Genomic DNA, 23,264 nt, shown 5'->3' with positions numbered 1-23,264 from the left:
CGAGATGAAGCGTGGTGGTGGTAGCAGCGCCACCACCACAAGTGAGCAGGGTACAGCAGCCCCTGCCACATCTTCATCTGTTTCCAGCAGGTCATGCCCCCCCGCTCCCTCTAGTAGAGGTACTGGTACCGGCAGCCAGACCTCTACTTCCACAGCACCCTCCACGTCTGTGTCCCGCACTGCCGTCCGGCGCCAGGCGTCGATTTCAGACGCCTTTGACCGCACCACTCCCTTCCCCCCTGGAGACCGACGTGTGCGTTCCCTCAATGGGCTCCTGGCAAGGGTTATTGCCCAACATCTGCTGCCCTTCAACATAGTTGACAGCAACCCCTTCAGGCAGATGTTGGAGCAGGCCCAACCCCAATGGCGTGTCCCCAGCCGCCATTTCTTTGCCAGGACTGGTGTCCCTGCCCTACACCAGCACATTGTGCAGAATGTAACCCTGTCGCTGGATCACGCTGTCAGCGACAGGGTTCATCTGACAATGGATGGCTGGACCAGCAGGCATGGGCAGGGACGCTACATCAGCTTCACGGCCCATTGGGTTTCCCTCCGAGGCGTCGGTGAGGGATCGTCGGCAACCGATCTTGTGGTGCCGCCCCGGGGTGTCCAGGGGAGAACTGCTGGTCTCCCTCAAGCCACTGTCTCCGCAGCTGCTGAGCCTCCCAGCAAGCGCCCCCGTAGCTACTCAAGTGTGGGGCACGTGCGCTGTCAGGCCGTGCTCCAGCTTGTTAGTTTAGGGGACCGGAGACACACTGCAGAAGAAGTGCTGAAAGCACTTCAAGCTCAGGTCCAGAAGTGGCTGACACCCCGAAGGCTCCAGCCAGGTATGGTTGTCTGCGATAACGGCAGCAACCTACTCGCCGCCCTCCATGCTGGCAGTCTGACGCACGTGCCCTGTCTGGCACATGTCCTCAACCTGGTGGTGCAGAAGTTCCTGCGCACTTATCCAGGGTTGAGTGACATTGTGGCAAAGGCGCGTAGGATTGCCAGCCACTTCAGGCGCTCCCCAACCGCTACCGCGTCCCTGTCCAAATTGCAGCGGAAGTACAATCTGCCCCTTCACAGGCTGATTGTGGACAGTGTGACGCGGTGGAACTCCACCCTCCACATGCTGAAGAGGTTGTGGGAGCAGCAAAGGGCGGTGAGGGAGTACCTGATGGAACTAGGCACTCAGAGGGCTTCACCACAACTCCCTTTCATCGCCTGTGCGCAGTGGGGGCAGATAAACCAGGTCTGCCAAGTGTTGTCCTCCTTCGAGCAGGCGACCAAGATGGTCAGCAGTGAGCAAATTGGCCTCAATAGCGTGCTGCCAATACTGTTCATGCTGGAGAGGACACTAGATCGCCTGCTCGAGGCTGGGGAGAGTGCCTTGGTGGAGCAGGAGGAGTCAGCAATGCTCCACCGAGACCAGGGCCAGGACCAGGAGGAGGAGGAGGAGGAGGAGGATGATGATGAAGAGGAGGAGGAGGTGGTTGCTGGTGTCGTCCCGGAGTCAGGGCCTGGTCAGGAGGGAGAGCCGGTGTTGGGGGCACCGATAGTCCGGGGGTTGGGCATGTCTGAGTTTGACCAGCAGCGCCTCAGGGAAGAAGAGTCGCACCTCATTCACCTGGCCAGCATTGAGGAGTCACAGCGGGCTGTGCTCTTCCCCATGGCTGCCCACATGCTGAGATGCCTCAGGAGGGACCCCCGGGTTAAGACCATCAAGACGAGGGATGATTTCTGGATGGCCACCCTTTTGGATCCCAGGTGCAAGGGGAAACTGGAGCAGTTCATCCCAGCCAGCCGGAGGCAGCACCGGATGGAGGAACTGCAGGCAGCCATTGTCAGACGGTTGGAGCAGGCAACTCCCCGGCCTCCAGTTGTCCCCCCTCATCTCACCCAGCAGGTGGCTGCACCCAGCTGCAGCCGAGCAGGGGACCTAATGGAAGAGATGAGGATGTTCTTCCAAACCGAGCGACCCAGTACCACCACCAGCAGCAGCAGCAGCAGTCACCACCAGCGGCTGGCCCACATGGTGGCAGACTACATGGCGTCCGTCGGTGCTTCTGACAGTATGAGCACCGACGACCCCATGGAGTACTGGGTTGCCAGATTGGACACCTGCCGCGAGCTCGCTCAGTATGCGCTGGAGTTATTGTCTTGCCCCCCCTCCAGCGTACTATCTGAGCGGACATTCAGCGCGGCAGGTGGGGTGGTCACGGACAAGAGGACCCGTCTGTCCACAGACTCCGTGGACAGACTCACATTCATAAAGATGAATGAGTCCTGGATCGGCGGTGACTTTCTGGCACCCGTCGTCGGTTCAGGGCGCTGAAGGGTCCCTTGCCATGCATTCCCTGATGAAGCCCCGGACCTGATGTATTTACAGTGCTGAATATAACTATTTCAACATCAGAGAAAATCAATGTTAATATTTGGTACAGTAGGCTTTCTTTGCAATTACAGCGGTCAAACATTTCTTGTAGTTTTACACCAGCTTTGCACACACTGGAGGAGGGATTTTGGCCCACTCCTCCACACAGATCTTCTCTACATCAGTCATGTTTCTGGGCTATCGCTGAGAAACACGGAGTTTGAGCTCCCTCCAAAGATTCTCTATTGGGTTTAGGTCTGGAGACTGGCTAGGCCACGCCAGAACCTTGATATGCTCCTTACAGAGCCAATCCTTGGTTATCCTGGCTGTGTGCTTTGGGTCATTCTCATGTTGGAAGACCCAGCCTCGACCCATCTTCAAAGCTCTAACTCAGGGAAGGAGGTTGTTGCCCAAAATCTTGCAATACATGGCCCCGGTCATCCTCTCCTTAATACAGTGCAGTCACCCTGTCCCATGTGCAGAAAAACACCACCAAAGCATGATGCTACCACCCCCATGCTTCACATTAGGGATGGCGTTCTTGGCATGGTACTCATCATTATTCTTCCTCCGAACACGGTTAGTGAAATTATGATCAAAAAATTATATTATAGTCTCATCTGACCACATGATTTTCTCCCATGACTCCTTTGGATCAGTCAAGACAATTATGTCAGCAGTTATTTCACACCCTATATACTCTTATTAAGACTGCTGTACATCATGGCAACTCCTGCCCATGTGATATGACTCTGTATCAACTACTACTGTTAATACTGCTACTGCTGCTTCTGCTGCCCAGTCAAGACACCTATGTCAGCAGTTATTTCACACCCTATATACTCTTATTAAGACTGCTGTACATCATGGCACCTCCTGCCCATGTGATATGACTCTGTATCAACTACTACTGTTAATACTACTACTGCTGCTTCAGCTGCTGCTGCCGCCCAGTCAATACACCTATGTCAGCAGTTGTTTAACACTCTATATACTCTTATTCCTACTGCTGTTCATCATGGCACCTCCTGCCCATGTGATATGACTCTGTATCAACTACTACTGTTAATACTACTACTACTGCTTCTGCTGCTGCTGCCGCCCAGTCAATACACCTATGTCAGCAGTTGTTTCACACTCTATATACTCTTATTAAGACTGCTGTACATCATGGCAACTCCTGCCCATGTGATATGACTCTGTATCAACTACTACTGTTAATACTACTACTGCTGCTTCAGCTGCTGCTGCCGCCCAGTCAATACACCTATGTCAGCAGTTGTTTAACACTCTATATACTCTTATTCCTACTGCTGTTCATCATGGCACCTCCTGCCCATGTGATATGACTCTGTATCAACTACTACTGTTAATACTACTACTACTGCTTCTGCTGCTGCTGCCGCCCAGTCAATACACCTATGTCAGCAGTTGTTTAACACTCTATATACTCTTATTCCTACTGCTGTTCATCATGGCACCTCCTGCCCATGTGATATGACTCTGTATCAACTACTACTGTTAATACTACTACTGCTGCTTCTGCTGCTGCTGCCGTCCAGTCAATACACCTATGTCAGCAGTTGTTTCACACTCTATATACTCTTATTAAGACTGCTGTACATCATGGCAACTCCTGCCCATGTGATATGACTCTGTATCAACTACTACTGTTAATACTACTACTGCTGCTTCTGCTGTTGCTGCTGCCGCCCAGTCAATACACCTATGTCAGCAGTTATTTGACACTCTATATACTCCTATTCCTACTGCTGTTCATCATGGCACCTCCTGCTCATGTGATATGACTCTGTATCAACTACTACTGTTAATACTACTACTGCTGCTTCTGCTGCTGCTGCTGCCCAGTCAAGACACCTATGTCAGCAGTTATTTCACACCCTATATACTCTTATTAAGACTGCTGTACATCATGGCACCTCCTGCCCATGTGATATGACTCTGTATCAACTACTACTGTTAATACTACTACTGCTGCTTCAGCTGCTGCTGCCGCCCAGTCAATACACCTATGTCAGCAGTTGTTTAACACTCTATATACTCTTATTCCTACTGCTGTTCATCATGGCACCTCCTGCCCATGTGATATGACTCTGTATCAACTACTACTGTTAATACTACTACTGCTGCTTCAGCTGCTGCTGCCGCCCAGTCAATACACCTATGTCAGCAGTTGTTTAACACTCTATATACTCTTATTCCTACTGCTGTTCATCATGGCACCTCCTGCCCATGTGATATGACTCTGTATCAACTACTACTGTTAATACTACTACTACTGCTTCTGCTGCTGCTGCCGCCCAGTCAATACACCTATGTCAGCAGTTGTTTCACACTCTATATACTCTTATTAAGACTGCTGTACATCATGGCAACTCCTGCCCATGTGATATGACTCTGTATCAACTACTACTGTTAATACTACTACTGCTGCTTCAGCTGCCGCCCAGTCAATACACCTATGTCAGCAGTTATTTGACACTCTATATACTCCTATTCCTACTGCTGTTCATCATGGCACCTCCTGCCCATGTGATATGACTCTGTATCAACTACTACTGTTAATACTACTGCTGCTTCTGCTGCTGCTGCCCAGTCAAGACACCTATGTCAGCAGTTATTTGACACTCTATATACTCCTATTCCTACTGCTGTTCATCATGGCACCTCCTGCCCATGTGATATGACTCTGTATCAACTACTACTGTTAATACTACTGCTGCTTCTGCTGCTGCTGCCCAGTCAATACACCTATGTCAGCAGTTATTTGACACTCTATATACTCCTATTCCTACTGCTGTTCATCATGGCACCTCCTGCCCATGTGATATGACTCTGTATCAACTACTACTGTTAATACTACTGCTGCTTCTGCTGCTGCTGCCCAGTCAATACACCTATGTCAGCAGTTATTTGACACTCTATATACTCCTATTCCTACTGCTGTTCATCATGGCACCTCCTGCCCATGTGATATGACTCTGTATCAACTACTACTGTTAATACTACTGCTGCTTCTGCTGCTGCTGCCCAGTCAATACACCTATGTCAGCAGTTATTTGACACTCTATATACTCCTATTCCTACTGCTGTTCATCATGGCACCTCCTGCCCATGTGATATGACTCTGTATCAACTACTACTGTTAATACTACTGCTGCTTCTGCTGCTGCTGCCCAGTCAAGACACCTATGTCAGCAGTTATTTGACACTCTATATACTCCTATTCCTACTGCTGTTCATCATGGCACCTCCTGCCCATGTGATATGACTCTGTATCAACTACTACTGTTAATACTACTGCTGCTTCTGCTGCTGCTGCCCAGTCAAGACACCTATGTCAGCAGTTATTTGACACTCTATATACTCCTATTCCTACTGCTGTTCATCATGGCACCTCCTGCCCATGTGATATGACTCTGTATCAACTACTACTGTTAATACTACTGCTGCTTCTGCTGCTGCTGCCCAGTCAATACACCTATGTCATCAGTTATTTCACACCCTATATACTCTTATTAAGACTGCTGTTCATCATGGCACCTCTTGCCCGAGTGATTTGACACTGTATTGTCAATGTCTACTACTACTATTACAGCTCAGTCAAGACACCTGTGTCCCAATTTTTTGGTACACTATTGACTACTATGACCACTACTGATGCTGTAAAGTATTCCCCAAGTGTTTTTATGCTATGTATTACTATTACCACTACTGCTTGTAAATCATGCCTGTGTGATACTTAGTGGGAATGCTTTAATAAGCATTCCTAGTATGGATACCCGTAAATGTATTAATCTTAATTAGTGTGAATGCTTTAATAAACATTTCCAGTATTGATATCCGTAAATTTAGTAATCTTATTATTCCTTACGTTTTTTGGTTCTGCGTAACTTCGGCATACTTTCAGCTATTGAGACCATTCAACTGTAAAAATGTTCGTCTCGTTCAGCTAATGATGGGACTTCTTCAAGTTTTTTTCTACTTTTTACACTTTTATGAATTTTAAGCTTTTAGACCCTTTTTTTAAACATTGAAGTCAATGAGAACATCCTTTTCCCCTTTGAATTCACATGCCATGCCAAAAGTTTCAGCTACTTCATACTTTCACTTACAGACACTGAAAAACCTTTAAAGCGGTCACAAAATATTTAGCTATCCGGCTATGACTTTTCAGATCGTTATCGTTTACAATTTTTTGGTGAAAACGCAATTTACGTTTTGCGAATTTTTCACAAAAATGCAATAGGTTATAATGTAATCCTATGGAGGGGATTTAGAGTCTGTCATGTGACCTTAACATTGGAGATCTTTGTAATTAAAAATATCTTTACAAAAAGGGGAAACAAATTGGTCTCACGCCCACAAGATCTACTTTTCATACACAATTTTTATATCAAAACGTAGCTATGCTTGTCTGGTTTATGGCAATGTGACCAATTCTGCGATACGTATTTTAGTTTTAATTATTGGAGCAACAGCCAGAAATTATGTCTCATAGACTCTCATGTGAAATTATCTAAAAAATGTTGCTGCAGAACTCACAAAGACGCTCTTTTCTAAATCGCAGACATGGCCACATTTTTAAGTTTATCTACATAAATTTCATATCGATGCGTTTACAAGGGCCGTGTATTTCAAACGGTGTAGTCGTTGTATCAATTGCATGTACGTTTGAGGATTTATTAAGCTTTGTTTGGAGGCTTAAATCATGTATTAGATCTGTGAATTAAAAGCGTTTGTAATGTTATTTCTTTCCATAAATAACTTTCCTGACCTCAGTGCAATATTCCTCCTCACTGACCTGGGGGGGAGGGGAAACCTATTGAGGGGGGAGGGGCGACCAGGAAGTCAGCATACTCTATACTTTGCAGATAGAGAAAGAAGCTGTGTGTCCTAAAGATAGTGTAGTGGTTATGGTGAATGTCTTTGGCAAGGGGCTCACCAATTAAGCTATTCAGCATTCCCACTCGCATTTTCCTCAGGAAATGCATTGTCTAGTTATATTATATTTTAATACTCCTGCTGCTGCCTCCATGCTGAGTAAAGCTTCATGACCTTTCTGGCACAGCGGATCCACCAACAGCCTCCGCTACAAGCTACCAGACCGGACTACCAGACCGGATCTAAACAGCAAGTGTAACTATAACAATGAACCTTATGTTAAACCCTGTTTTGCGGCATTTATACTGCAACCATTGGGCTGACTGCAAGAGCTCATCTGCATTCTCTCTCTTTCTTGCTCTCCCTCTCTCTCTCTTTGTATATATATATATATTGTTGCTTTTGTTATGTTCATTTTTCAACAGTTTATTTTGTGTTCGTCGTGTCTGTGTCGTGTGCTTTAGTTTGTCCTAGGTTAATGTTAAATAAAATAATAGTATAAAATGTTTTTGCTTATTATGAAGTTAAATGTGTTGATGTTGATTTGTTTGATGTGAAGTTAGATGTGTTGAAAAACCTACAACTCTATCTCAAAAAGAAATGAAACATTTCCAAAAAATAAGTTTTTTTAATACAAAAATAAATTTAAATATAGCTCTCAATCCGTTTCTGAATGCGGTGCATTTCCGCAATCTGACCCGATAGCTGCTGCTCTAGCAGAGCATTTTGTTGGTTGAGGTAGCTCATCTTCCGCTGGTTCTGAAGGATCTTCTGGTGCGTCTTTTCGATGAGTATATTTTGCCTCCTCAGATCTCTTGATGCTTTTAGGATATAATAAAAAAACATTTGGATTTCAAATAACGTTACCAAATAAATAAATATTTTTTTTTGCTTATTAATCAATCATTATCATGTGTATACACTTGTTATGTGTCTAACACATCCCGGGAGTGCAGAATTATTAGGCAAATGAGTATTTGGACCACATCATCCTCTTTATGCATGTTGTCTTACTCCAAGCTGTATAGGCTCGAAAGCCTACTACAGATTAGGCATATTAGGTAATGTACATCTCTGTAATGAGAAGGTGTGTGGTCTAATGACATCAACACTCTATATCAGGTGTGCATAATTATTAGTCAATTTCCTTTTCTTTGGCAAAATTGGCCAAAAGAAGGATTTGACAGACTCTGAAAAGTCCAAAATAGAGAGATATCTAGCAGAGGGATGCAGCACTCTTAAAGTTGCAAAGCTTCTGAAGCGTGATCATCAAACAAAAGAAGCGTGTGGAAAAACAAAGGTGCAAAATAACTGCCCATGAACTGAGAAAAGTTAAGCGTGCAGCTGCCAAGATGCCACTTGCCACAAGATTGGCCATATTTCAGAGCTGCAACATCACTGGGGTGCCCAAAAGCACAAGGTGTGCAATACCCAGAGACATGGCCAAGGTAAGAAAGGCTGAAAGACGATGACCACTGAACAAGACACACAAGCTGCAACGTCAAGACTGTGCCAATAAATATCTCAAGAAAGATTTTTCTAAGGTTTTATGGACTGCTGAAATGAGAGTGAGTCTTGATGGGCCAGATGGAAGAGCCCGTGGCTGGATTGGTAAAGGGCAGGGAGCTCCAGTCCAACTCAGACGCCAGCAAGGTGGTGGTGGAGTACTGGTTTGGGCTGGTATCATCAAAGATGAGCTTGTGGGGCCTTTTCGGATTGAGGATGGAGTCAAGCTCAACTCCCAGTCCTACTGCCAGATTATGGAAGAGACCTTCTTCAAGCAGTGGTACAGGAAAAAGTCACCATCCTTCAAGAAAAACATGATTTTCATGCAGGACAATGCTCCATCACACGTGTCAAAGTACTCCACATCGTGGCTGGCAAGAAAGGGTATTAAATAAAAAAAAGTAATGACATGGCCTCCTTGTTCACCTGATCTGAACCCCATTGAGAACCTGTGGTCCATCATCAAATGTGGGATTTACAAGGAGGGAAAACAGTACACCTCTCTGAACAGTGTCTGGCAGGCTGTGGTTGCTGCTGCACGCAATGTTGATGGTGAACAGATCAAAACACTGACAGAATCCATGGATGTCAGGCTTTTGAGTGTCCTTGCAAAGAAAGGTGGCTATATTGGTCACTGATTTGTTTTTGTTTTGTTTTTAAATGTCAGAAATGTGTATTTGTGAATGTTGAGATGTTATATTGGTTTCACTGTTAAAAATAAATCATTGAAATGGCTATCTATTTATTTTTTGGTTAAGTTGCCTAATAATTCTGCACAGTAATAGTAGTCACCTGCACACACAGATATCCCCCGAAAATAACTAACACTAAAAACAAACTAAAAACTACTTCCAAAAAAATTCAGCTTTGATATTAATGAGTTTTTGGGGTTCATTGAGAACATGGTTGTTGTTCAATAATAAAATGAATCCTCAAAAAATACAACTTGCCTAATAATTATGCACTACCTGTATACTTCTAGCATCAATACCATATTATGGTTCTACAATCTGACAGGTGCGCTTTATATGTTGTCCATTTTTATATCTACATTTTGTTGTTGAAATGTTATTAATCATTGTGCACATATTTACCTTCCTGAATGAGGCTCACAGGACCGCTCTCTTCCTCCTGATCTTCTGCTTGAGAAGTTGGGGTGGTGGGGGGGGGAAGCTCCTCAGCTTGCTCCTCAACAGGAGCTGGGGTTGGGGAGTGGGAGGGCCCTGGCTGCTCCTCCTCATGCATCTCCTCCTCTGCCGCATCCTCCTCTGCCGCATCCTCCTCCTCCTCATCGGCCTGGCGCCTTCTGCGCTTGGCGCGGACAACTGGCATTGGAGCTCCTATAATAACACAATGTTCATATATTATAAAAATGTTTTCTAATGACGTATGCAAATTCTGTGTACTGTGCTGTATTGTATATGAATACAAATTGATTTATATAGACAGTTAACCAATGGGACAATGTTATATTAAAGGGTCTTGTGGGCACTACAGGGGACTGAGCGTGAGCTGGGATGCAACCATGTTAAAATGAGCTGTTTTTGTCTCCTTTGTTTTGTTCAGACCATCTCATGTTAAAAAAAGGGCCTGATGGAGCACACGGGATTACTATAACAACCCCACTCCTAACACAGGAATTTAGTGGTAATCTATATATATAAAACTCAACGTGTGTGTGTGCATAAATGTATGTATGTATGTATGTATGTATGTATGTTCCAGCATCACGTACAAACGGCTAAAGATATTTATATGAAACTTGGCACACAGGTTACTTATATGTCAGCCACAAACATAGGATAGGTGGTTTAAACCTTACCCACCCCCACTTGCCATGGTCGGGGTTTTTCTTTAAAGTCCCATGCAAAGCAATGGGAAAATTATGTTCCCACATAACTTCTGTGTTCCTGTCTGCTGCCCCATGTCTTTTTTCAACAGTACTATGAATACCTTGGCCGGTGGTGATATATGTTAGCACAACATGGCATCTTGGTTAACAACATCTGACCTTACATGAATTACATATGACCTTACATAACTGTCACCAAAGGAGCTGCGGTGGCTCCACGCGATTGCCACTGCACTGACAACTGATTCACCTCTGCAGCTAGGGGTTCGGATCCCGCTCTCGGCTACCTGTGAATTGAGTTTGGTGGTCTCAGCCCCGCCCCTGGTGGGTGTGCTATGCGAGGTTGGGTTGGGAGGACCCCCTCACACCCGCCATTGCCAACCGGGGCATGGAGAAAGGTGGCAGATTGCCTCTGGGGGAGGCCTCCCAACTCCTGCAGGCCGGCTCCTCTCTCTTTCGAGTTCACGCACAAAATACACTTTTTTAAAAAAAAACATAACTCTCAACAATAACTTACCTGGATGATATTTAGCCCGAAGACGTCTGACATGAACCATTTGGCGCCTCTTCAGGTCAGACCACTTCTTAACAATGGCCTTGTGGTCATGTTGGCCGCCAAAGTCAGCGATTAGGGCGCTGACCACAGCCCTTTTCTGTGGCTGCCTCCGCAGCTCATCGTATCCTGTTTCCAGGAACTTCTGCAAGATGAAGAACAAAGTATATTGTAATACTTCTGTTGACAGCCTTATGGATATATGACGTAAATGTATGCTATTCAACAATTGGAAGCATTCTCGCCTTATTAATCAATGACAGGGGTAACATGAAAGATTTTATATCCTGCCATTTCGGTCGCCACCTTTTTTGCATAAATATAGCAGCCATTATCATTTGCATAATTATGAATATATTATTAACAACACAGGATACACGTATAGGGGAGATATGCGTTGCTAACTCTTTTCCCTGTCAGGAGCCTAACGCCCCGGGGGGTCAGAGACGGGACCTTTTTCGGAGGACCACTGACGTATGTACCCGTCGCAGTTTTTTGTGATGTCACTCTTTAGGTGTGTGCACATTTTTCACTGCATCCGGGTGGAGTTTTTGGGTTGTGTTTTGCACGCCACAGGCTTTTCAACAGGAAAAAAACAGCTGGAGGCAGAATGGTTGCAAAACACTACGTGTTTGTTACTTAACTCTGGGTTTCAAGACCAGTCCACCTCCAGCTGTTGCAAAACTACTACTCCCATCAGCCACGGTCTGTCAGTGCATGCTAAGAATTTTACTTTTGCTGCATTTAGGGTGCCACAGTTTAGAGACCTGTGCATAAAGGCCTGAAAAATGGGGGCCTGCAGAACTTACAATACTAGAAGTGCCAGCATTCCCAGGCATGCTGGAAGTTGTAGTTCTGCAACATCTAAAGGGCAATATGTATTCGAACGTCCTTGGGCCTTGAGGACACTGAAGTCAGGACGTTCGCATACGTCCTATGTCCAAAAAAATTTTAAATTCATTATGCTAAATAACAAGGAAAAGTGCCTAAATACACATTTGCCAACCAGGGTGTCTGCAGCTGTCCAGGCATGCTGGGACTTGTAGTTTTGTAAAAGCAGGAGACACATTTTTTGTGAAATACTAATATATGATCATATATACTAACTTTTAAACTAGACTAAAATGCTGGGCTGGGCTGGGACTTGTAGTTTTGTAAAAGCAGGAGACACATTTTTGGTTAAATACTAATATCTGATCATATATACTAACTTTTAAACTAGACTTAAATGCAGTTGAAGATGATGAAATAACAGTGGTCAAAATACTTACACAAATCAGCAACTTTTCCTCAGACTTAGTGAAATTGCTTCCAACCATGTTGCTGTGTGATTGCGCTGCGATCATAAGTTGGAAACTGGCAAGGCTCCAGGAAATGGTCGCGTGTTGTTCGCGTGTTGATTGCGCTGCTTGGACCGAGATGGGTCCATATGGCTTCGGCTGTATGGACCACAGTAACTCTTTTCCCTGTCAGGAGCCTAGGAGCCTAACGCCCCGGGGGGTCAGAGACGGGACCTTTTCGGAGGACCACTGACGTATGCAACCGTCGCAGTTTTTTGTGATGTCACTCTTTAGGTGTGTGCAAATTTTTCCTTGCACCGGGTGGAGTTTTTGGGTTGTGTTTTGCACGCCACAGGCTTTTCAACAGAAAATAACCAGCTGGAGGCAGAATGGTTGCAAAACACTACGGGTTTGTTACCTAACTCTGGGTTTCAAGACCAGTCCACCTCCAGCTGTTGCAAAACTACTACTCCCATCAGCCACGGTCTGTCAGTGCATGCTAAGAATTTTACTTTTGCTGCATCTAGGGTGCCACAGTTTAGAGACCCGTGCATAAAGGCCTGAAAAATGTGGGCCTGCAGAACTTACAATACTAGAAGTGCCAGCATTCCCAGGCATGCTGGAAGTTGTAGTTCTGCAACATCTAAAGGGCAATATGTATTCGAACGTCCTTGGGCCTTGAGGACACTGAAGTCAGGACGTTCGCATACGTCCTATGTCCAATAAAATGTTAAATTCATTATGCTAAATAACAAGGAAAAGTGCCTAAATACACATTTGCCAACCAGGGTGTCTGCAGCTGTCCAGGCATGCTGGGACTTGTAGTTTTGTAAAAGCAGGAGACACATTTTTGTGAAATACTAATATCTGATCATATATACTAACTTTTAAACTAGACTAAAATGCAGTTGAAGATGATGAAATAACAGTGGTCAAAATACTTACACAAATCAGCAACTTTTCCTCAGACTTAGTGAAATTGCTTCCAACCATGTTGCTGTGTGATTGCGCTGCGATCATAAGTTGGAAACTGGCAAGGCTCCAGGAAATGGTCGCGTGTTGTTCGCGCAATTGCGCATGCGCGATCGAAAAATCGCAATCGCAATATGTATTTTGGTTAAAATATCATACATATTCGATTTCAGAGTGCTGCTACAGCAGTTTTCGAAATATCTGCAATAAATTTCGCATTCGCATGTTGCGATATTTCGATAAAATATCAGGAATATTCTGAGCCAATCAGAGCGCTCCTCCAGCATATCTCGAAATTGCGCAATAAATATCGCATTCGCATGTTGCGATATTTCGATAAAATATCACGAATATTCTGAGCCAATCAGAGCGCTCCTCCAGCATATCTCGAAATTCCGCAATAAATATCGCATTCGCATGTTGCGATATTTCGATAAAATATCACGAATATTCTGAGCCAATCAGAGCGCTCCTCCAGCATATCTCGAAATTCCGCAATAAATATCGCATTCGCATGTTGCGATATTTCGATAAAATATCACGAATATTCTAAGCCAATCAGAGCGCTCCTCCAGCATATCTCGAAATTCCGCAATAAATATCGCATTCGCATGTTGCGATATTTCGATAAAATATCACGAATATTCTAAGCCAATCAGAGCGCTCCTACCGCAGTTATTAAAAAAATCGCAATTATTTTCGCATTCGCAATAGCGAAAAATCGCATTCAATTAATTTCGATAAAATATCACGAATATTCGAATTTAGCGAATATATCTCGAATATTCGAATATATATTCGAGATATATCGCGAAATCGAATATGGCATATTCTGCTCAACACTAATCTCAACCACTTCTTTCCACCAGCACTAATAATTACAGAGCTCATGGGTGACTAAGGGCTTCTTTACACTTGCGGTCGGGGGGAGGCATAATCAGCTGTTTTTCAACTGTCCACTGACTGCCCCCCTTAAAGTATTATTACTATAGGCAAAAACTCCCCCCCCCCCCATATTGGATAGATAGACTAAGGGAGGGTTATTACCCCTGTCGGGTTTTGTTTTGTCATCTGTCACCTGTTTTACTTTCACGTTCATTGATAATGGTAAAGTAGACTAATAGAGAGGGTGAATCCCCCTAACAGGGGCAGAGGTAGTAATAAAAACCTGACTTATCGCTCTGTCATAAAAAAAAATACTCTAGGCTACAAAAGGATGCCAGGTGGGGTTGTGCACATGCCACAGCCAATTATGTTGCCTCTCGCTTTCGTCAGGTAGTAAACCTTGCTGATCATGACCCATTCAATTGGAATAGGGCCACACCACAACCACGGCAAGCAATGTACATGGTTGCGACATAGTGGTGCAGCATTTACAAGGTTAAAGCAAGTGGCTAAGGATGACATATCACCTTACCACCTGTCAAATGCTTCTGAAAAGGGATCCCCCATGGATCACATTTCAGAGTGGCAGCAAAGTCAGCTGCATGTGTAAACATAGCCTACGGCCTGATTCACACCTAGGCAGGTTGCAGTTTGCATATTCCAGATGCATTTTGCGTTTTTCAATACACATTTTTGATCCATTGAAGTCTATGGAACCAAAAACCAGGAAAAAGTCCCTGGCCCTTTCCATGAAATGCACAGATGTGAACTACATCCACAGGAAACCATGTTAAATGGACTGTAGTGCATTTCTGCAAAACTGAAAACGCACTAAAAAATGCATAGGTGTGAACCAGGTCTCAGGCCCCATACACACGTCCGAGAAACTCGACGGGCAAAACACATCGTTTTGCTCGTCGAGTTCCTTGTGAAGCTGCCGAGGATCTCGGCGAGCCAAGTTTCCCCATTGACTAACGAGGAAATAGAGAACATGTTCACTTTTTGGCCCGACGAGATCCTCGTTGGTTTCCTCGGCGAAAAGTGTACACACGACCGGTTTTCTCGGCAGAATACGGCTCCGATCGAGTTTCTGGCTGAATTCTGCCGAGAAACTCTGTCGTGTGTACGGGCCTTAAAGATGTATCCACACATACAGTATAAGGCTGGATTCACACCTAGGCATTTTTGGTGCTTTTTGCATTTTGCACTACAGAACGTGTTCATAGGAAATCATGTAAAATGGACTGTAGTGCAAATCTGCAAAATGCACTAAAACTGCATAAGTGTGAATCCAGCCTCATACTGTATGTGCGGACTTATTTTTGTTTCCATTGCACACCTTACAATCTTGTTTGTTTTTCCCAAAAGGGAATTACGTATGTTAAAGCACTTTCTCATTTTCAAAAAAAGAAATCACCGCTCTAGGATACTAATCAGAAAGTCTCCTCACCTGATCCAAAGCCACGGGTGCTGGCAATGCATGGAATGATGCAAAATGAAGGAAAAACTTTCTGGACAGCCGTACTCCAAAAAGAAATTGCTTTTATTTTAAAATGTAAAAAAAAAACACACACACACAAAAAGCATGCCACAGCAGACGGGGTAAAAAGCTGACGCGTTTCACACCAAACATTAGTTCTTATTCATAGCTTACCAAGCTATGAATAAGCACTAAAGTTTGGTGTGAAACGCGTCAGCTGCACATTTAATAAGTGAACCTGTAGGGAAAGCTAAAAATAACAGAATGCCTTAATACAGAGCTGAAGGTATAAACTGTCAAATATACCATTTATTTTATCATTTGCCCCCCGATATCACAGCCTGAAGCTCCCCTAAGGTATCTTTGTAGACTGAATTCCTTAAAAGTTGTATCTTCATAGCTATAGGTACAGCTGCATTCATGACATTAGGCCTGCTAAAAATAGGTCACTGAGTTGCCATGTACTGCAAAGCACACCTCCCAACTTTTTGAGACGGGAATGAGGGACACCTACCAGCAAAAGTATGCAGGTATAGGACACACCCCCAGCCACACCCCCTTAAAGGATAATGATACAAAAAAACAAGATTCGGTAAATCCACAAGTACTTTTTTTACCACTACTATTCCTTTATATTGGCTTTTTAAATTTATAAGACACCTTTCACACTGGGACGGTTTGCAGGCGCTATTGCGCTAAAAATAGCGCCTCCAAACCGACCTTAAACAGTGGCTGCTGTTTCTCCATTGTGAAAGCCTGAGGGGCATACGGAAGTCGCGCCCGTATGAAAATGGTGATCAAATCACACATCTGAGGTATCGCCGTGATCGTCAGAGTGAGAGAAATAATTCTAGTACTAGACCTCCTCTGTAACTCTAACCTGGTAACGGTAAAAAAAAGTTTAAAGCGTCGCCTATGGAGATTTTTAGTTACCGTAGTTTGTCGCCATTCCACGAGTGCGTGCAATTATAAAGCGTGACATGCTTGGTATCTATTTACTCGGCGTAACATCATCTTTCATATTATGCAAAAAAATTGGGCTAACTTTACTTTTCCATTTTTTTAATTCATGAAATTACATTTTTCCCAAAAAGTTGCGTTTGAAACACCGCCGCACAAATACCGCGAGACATAAAATATTGCAACAATCACCATTTTATTCTCTAGATTCTCTGCTAAAAAAAATATATAACGTTTGGGGGTTCTAAGTAATTTTCTAGCAAAAAAATATGGATTTTAACTTGTAAACACCAAATGTCATAAATAGGCTTAGGCATGAAAGAGTTAAAGTGGAAGTTCAGACAAATACTAACTATTCCTAAATCTGCTTCCACCCCCATTCTAAGCTTATTCTATCTGTCCTGTCAAAGGAAAGATGTCTATACTTACCTATTCTGAGGCTGCGCCCGTCTGGTCACATGATCGGGTCCCCTTGTCTGCTTCACTGTAGATGAGGGGCAACTGACAACAGATGACTCATAGTAAGCTTATGGGTGACGTTATCGCTCAGCGCTAGGGTAGCCACCTTTTCCCCAAGCCAAACCCAAACACTTTAGCGGCGCACTGCAATTTTATTTTTTTAAATATACACTACAGGATTGTAACAGACCTGGGACACGTTTGGGAACTTCATTGAGAATAGTATTGCAGCGCACATAGTTCTTCCCTAACTCTCCTGTCAGGCCTTGTTTCAAATCACATTCCTCAGCCAGGTGGACTGAAACCCGGACAAATGATTCAAAACCTGGACAGGTGGCAACCCTACTCAGCGCTCTCAGACCCTAGAGGAAAAAAAAAGGGGGTCCTGCACCTTTTTGGTGCGGATGCGATATGAGCCATGCAAAACGTATTTCTCAAATCTCACCACACAGTCGCCGCATGTGATGTGCACAGGAATGCAGTGCGCTTCCTGTGCGAATCACATGCAGCGTTTTCCACACACCAGTGCGAACCTAGGTTAAAAGGACACTTACCTGTCCCAGGGGTCCAGTACAGTGCTCACCCGAACGGTTTTTGGGTCCCTGGAATGTTTATTGTGGGCAGTCAGCTGTGATTCCTTGCAGCTGCACATGCACAAGTCATGCTGCGCTTTGTGATTGGTCTAATGTGTCCCAAAGGGTTCTGGGGGGATAAGAACTTCCAGTGATCCCTGTGGTGATCCACCGGGTAGTAGGAGCGAGCACCCACCCACAAAAATAGAAAAATTAGGCAAATTACCTTGGAGAGGATAACAACATCAATTTCCCATAGGCCACCATTATTTCCTGATATTACAGCTAATGCCAACTTCCAATAAATCACATTACTAAAAACATTTTAGCAAATATGAGGAATTAGAGTCATATCATAGGGATGCCCCCCTGAAGTAATTGCCATTATATTACTTGTCATGAAGCGGGTGGGGATGGCCGTGCCCAGTGTTTATTTCATTATAGTACAATATATGACTGCACCGCTGCACACATCACCTCCGCTTTATCTCCGAGCCAAACACAAGTGCTGCGCGCGCAAACAGTCGTCCACGTGATCCTCACCAAGATGGCGGCGCCCAGTAACACAACGTGAAGCTAGTTAGGGTGTTCAGCAATCTCCATTAAGATGTCACGATTAATTATAAAGAATCTCCCTAACGGGGTATGTATTACAGCTGTGATTGGTTAGAACGATCTCTGTCGCAGCGATGTGACCGAGCACTGTGTTCCAGGCTTTTATACACCGGCTGCACGCTGGCCCCTGTCTGCTCACTTCAGTCTTATTCCTGTGCTCGGCACATCGTTTTAGCTGTGTGGGTCGATGTATTATCCCGATGTATTCATTTTATAGGTTGCAAACACTGAGATAAATATGTACAACTCGAGTTAGCTTTCTTCCGATGTCAGTGTACAATAGTTCATACCAGGGTGAGGACTGACCTGGGGTTAGGTGGATGGAGGGCAGCTAACACGTCATGCCACCAGTAACTGGATACATAAATGTTCGTTCTGAGTGAGAACGTGTGTACTATCTGCATTATAGTGGGCGAATGTTACTGTCACTTTAAAGTACTGTTTATCTAAAGCCAGGGACAGATTACAACCTGTGCTGGGACAAAGACATCCGGTGCCCAGGGCAATGTTGCCAAATTGTGCCCTCTTCACAGTGATGTGTGTGCCCAATCGTCTAATGATATGCATTCTCAATTGTCATACCCACATACAGATTGCGGGGGTCCGGAGTGTGTAGCGTACAGATTGCGGGGGCCCGGAGTGTGTAGCGTACAGAGTGCGGGGGCCCGGAGTGTGTAGCGTACAGAGTGCGGGGGCCCGGAGTGTGTAGCGTACAGAGTGCGGGGGCCCGGAGTGTGTAGCGTACAGAGTGCGGGGGCCCGGAGTGTGTAGCGTACAGAGTGCGGGGGCCCGGAGTGTGTAGCGTACAGAGTGCGGGGGCCCGGAGTGTGTAGCGTACAGAGTGCGGGGGCCCGGAGTGTGTAGCGTACAGAGTGCGGGGGCCCGGAGTGTGTAGCGTACAGAGTGCGGGGGCCCGGAGTGTGTAGCGTACAGAGTGCGGGGGCCCGGAGTGTGTAGCGTACAGAGTGCGGGGGCCCGGAGTGTGTAGCGTACAGAGTGCGGGGGCCCGGAGTGTGTAGCGTACAGAGTGCGGGGGCCCGGAGTGTGTAGCGTACAGAGTGCGGGGGCCCGGAGTGTGTAGCGTACAGAGTGCGGGGGCCCGGAGTGTGTAGCGTACAGAGTGCGGGGGCCCGGAGTGTGTAGCGTACAGAGTGCGGGGGCCCGGAGTGTGTAGCGTACAGAGTGCGGGGGCCCGGAGTGTGTAGCGTACAGAGTGCGGGGGCCCGGAGTGTGTAGCGTACAGAGTGCGGGGGTCCGGAGTGTGTAGCGTACAGAGTGCCGGAGTCAGGAATGGGTAACATACTGAGTGCAGGAGTGTGTAACGTACAGTGTTGGTGTCAGGAGTGTGTAACGTACAGAGTGTTGTTGTCAGGAGTGTGTAACATACAAAATGCATGAGTGTGTAACGTACAGAGTGTTGGTGTCAGGAGTGTGTAACGTACAGAGTGTTGGTGTCGGGAGTGTGTAACGTGCAGGAGTGTGTAATGTACAGTGTTGGTGTCAGGAGTGTGTAACGTACTAAGTGCATGAGTGTGTAACGTACAGAGTGATGGTGTCAGGAGTGTGTAACGTACTGAGTGCAAGTGTGTGTAACGTGCAGGGGTCAGGAATGTGCAAGGGTCAGAAGTAGGGTTGCACTGGTACTGTTTTTTGACCAGTGAGCAGGAGTACCAATACTTTGGTTAAGTACTCACCGATACTGAGTACCGCAAAGAATTGCATGTGATTTTCACAGAATGCTGTGCGATTCCTGTTCGAATCGCATGCGGGTTCCTGCTCTGCTCTTGATTGTAACCCAAGCTGAAGTTTCTATGACAAGCCTGGGTTCACACAGGAGCAGTGGGGAAAACCCCATGTGATTCAGACATAAATCGCACCACATTTATGTTTAAATCAAATGCACCCTTGCACGCGGTACGTTATTCACTCTTGACCCCTGCACGCTATACATTACACACTCCTGTTGCCTACGCTTGTTTGTGTCAAATCGCACCGCAAAGGTATCGGTTTCAGGTATCGGAGCATATTTGCAGGAGTACTCATGCAAATGCTTAGTATCAGTGCAAGCCCCCCCCCCCCCAAAAAAAATGACATGCCAGGGGGTCACCAGTACTTAAAGCAGAAGTTCCATTTTTGGGTGGAACTTCGCTTTAACTGTCATGTTTGTAAATAATTCAGACTGCCAGGTCCCTGCAAGGTAAAAGCTCAACTCTCTGAAGGCCCATGTTTTCTAACTCCCCTTTGTTCTAGCACTACAGCTTCCGTCAGGTTTGGCAACATTTCTGGGAGTGTTGGACATCTGTGTTCCCTCAGACCCCTTTCACACTGGGGCCGCATTCGTGGTAAAGCGCAGCTCGTTTTAGCAGCGCTTTACCGCCGCCTTTCAGACGCTTTTATCCCCAAAGAAGGGGTTAGAAACTCCGTTGTTGCAGCGCTTCCGAAGCTCTTTTCATTGCCCATTCACTGCAACCCGCGCCAAAGATGCTGCTTGCAGGACTTTTCCTAATGTCCCGCAAGCGCACTGCCTGGGTATGAAAGCACCCATTGCAGAGAATGGGAGGCAGTTTTCAGGTGCTTTACAAAGCGCTATTTCTAGCGCTAAAACACCTGAAAACTGCCTCCGTGTGAAAGGGGTCTCGCTGTGCGCTGTGATTCCTTCCTATGACTTCTATGTCACTGCCAAACCCAGTGGTAATGTAGGGGTTGGAGGCAGGAGCAATGACACGCAGGCAGGGGACCCACACATCTGACAATCCTATAACTGTCAAATACTGAAAACACAGATTTAGGCTAGAGTTAGAACACACAGGCTGCCAGAGAGGTGAGTGAGGGGGCTCGTCTCTTGTAGTGACCAGAACATGTAGGTTAACTGTGCGCCAGGTTAAGGTTCTTTTTTTTTATTTATTTTTTTCTCGCGGCGTGATATCATTTTTCACATTATACAAAAACAATTGGGCTAACTTTACCGTAAAAAATATAATTGGTATTTTTAAAACACAGCTGCGCAAATACAGTGTGACATAAAATATTTGAATGACCGCAATTTTATTCTCTAGGGTCTCTGCTAAAAGTGGTTAAACTGGCCTCATTTACAGACTAAAGTTCATCCCTTTTGATCTAATTCTAAAATAACTAAATGCTACTTTGTATCTCTTCTCTACTCTACCATAATTTTTCGGGTTTTTCAACTTCATCTTAAAAAAAACGTTGCCTACACACGATAGTGAAAAAAAAAGTGAAGCGATTTTTTTGCGGGCAATTTGTCAGCCCATTAAATGGTTCAACCCACCATAATGCAGAATCAGTGGGAGCTTTAAGCGTGTCACTTGCCATGTTGCCTGCCACCAAATGCAGAATGTCACTTGCCACGCTGCCTGCCACCAGATGTGGTAGTGCCCCCCCACAGATGAAAGTAGTGCCCCCACTAGGCCCTGTACACTCCATGCACACAGGTGTCCCAGTCAGTCCCTGCTCACACTCACCCTGTCAATGGTAGTGTTGTCATACTCGGGACTCCCCCAGGCCTCTCCTACGGAGCTCAGCCACGTTGTGAGGGCTGAGGATTAGCAGCAGGTAAGTATATGGAGGCATCAGAGGGGAGGGGGCGGCTCCCTGCTTTCCCGGAAGAAGTATGGACTCGTCTCCTCTCAGATCTATCCAGCCCCGTTAACAAGGGACACCAGTGGCTTCCCTGTTACTGTGGGCTGTCCTGGAGGTGACAGTGTGCTGCGCCTTCCCCTATGACAGAAGGGTGGGGCGAGCTCCGTGAGGAGGCGGCACGTTCATTCACACTGCACGGGGAGTGTCCGTGTGAGAGATGGAAGGAGGGGCCACGGTGCATAATAAACAACACTGTGTGCTTCACTCTCACCCTCCCCGATATTGTTCATCCACTCCGAGGAACTTGATTTCATACAGCCGGCCACCAGGCTCTCTCATGCCGCGCACCCGCGGCCCGGCTGCAGAAGGGCCATGGCCCGGTAGTGGGCTGCGGACCAGGGGTTGACGACCCCTAATTTAAGGGATCAACTACAGAAGTGGCAACTTTTTTTTTTTTTCTTGACCAATCGGTTTGGCAAAGCAAAGTCACAGCTAACACAGGGCGAAGAACAAGTCAAGTCAACAAGGACAGAACTATAAAGAGCGCTTCATCTGTTTATGGGTTGGGTCTGTAAAGACAGGTGTATCTTCCAACTGGAATGATGGTTGTTTTAAAGTAGAAGTAAACCCTTTCTGTAAACTTGTACCTACACATAAGCCTATATTAAAGTGGATGTATACCCAGTAAAGTGAACAGCCTCAGACGTTACACAGGGATGAAACAAATCTCTCTACATAAGTTTTACATGTATATCTGCACTCTTTAGCTTGCTATATTCTTTAGAAAGTGTACATTGTGTTAGAATTTGTAGTTCCTCTTTCAGCAGTGGGAGGGGAGTCTTTGCATATTGTATACACTGTGTGACAGCTGATTGGAGGAAAGAAACCCCCCTCCGCTCCGCATAGGCAGAGGAAGAAAGAAACAAACATGCAGAGCTGTGCCGTGAATAGACAAGCTCTCTGCTAATCTATTTATAGCAACCTCCCGAACACAAATTTCTAGCTACTTCTATCTCCCGTGTCGGAGAGCTTGTCAGAAGTTATCACGACGATAACAGAGGAAGGAAACAGCAGAAAGACATGGGACTTAGGGCATGGGACTTAGGGCATGGGAGAGAGATAAGTAAACCCTACAGATATATGTGCCAAGGTCAAATTTCATGAATCAGGTTTACATTCACTTTAAGGCTTACGTTTAGGTACTATGAATATCTTCTAAACCTGCATGGCTTAGGATATATTCACACTGCATTCAGCCAGTGATTTCAC

The 23,264-nt window shown here is 45.5% G+C and overlaps 1 protein-coding gene and 1 long non-coding RNA gene across 2 annotated transcripts in view; one reads left to right on the top strand and one right to left on the bottom strand.

Annotated features, from left to right (window-relative positions):
- LOC120938776 overlaps window positions 1-18,338 on the bottom strand; it is a 54,234-nt gene extending 35,896 nt beyond the window's left edge. The window contains exon 1 of the long non-coding RNA XR_005749225.1: window positions 18,258-18,338. This is a non-coding gene — a long non-coding RNA (uncharacterized LOC120938776). The remainder of the gene's footprint in view (window positions 1-18,257) is intronic.
- The window catches only part of RBM19 (RNA binding motif protein 19), a 90,648-nt gene continuing 85,717 nt past the window's right edge, over window positions 18,334-23,264 (top strand). The window contains exon 1 of the mRNA XM_040351910.1: window positions 18,334-18,423. Within this exon, the coding sequence (XP_040207844.1) occupies window positions 18,388-18,423 (36 nt within the window). The 5' untranslated portion in view covers window positions 18,334-18,387. The remainder of the gene's footprint in view (window positions 18,424-23,264) is intronic.

This window comes from Rana temporaria, chromosome 1 (genome assembly GCF_905171775.1).
Source record: "Rana temporaria chromosome 1, aRanTem1.1, whole genome shotgun sequence".
In the NCBI taxonomy this organism is placed as follows: domain Eukaryota; kingdom Metazoa; phylum Chordata; class Amphibia; order Anura; family Ranidae; genus Rana; species Rana temporaria.
Note: the sequence above shows the minus strand (reverse complement) of the source record. Positions and strands in the feature narration are given on the sequence as shown.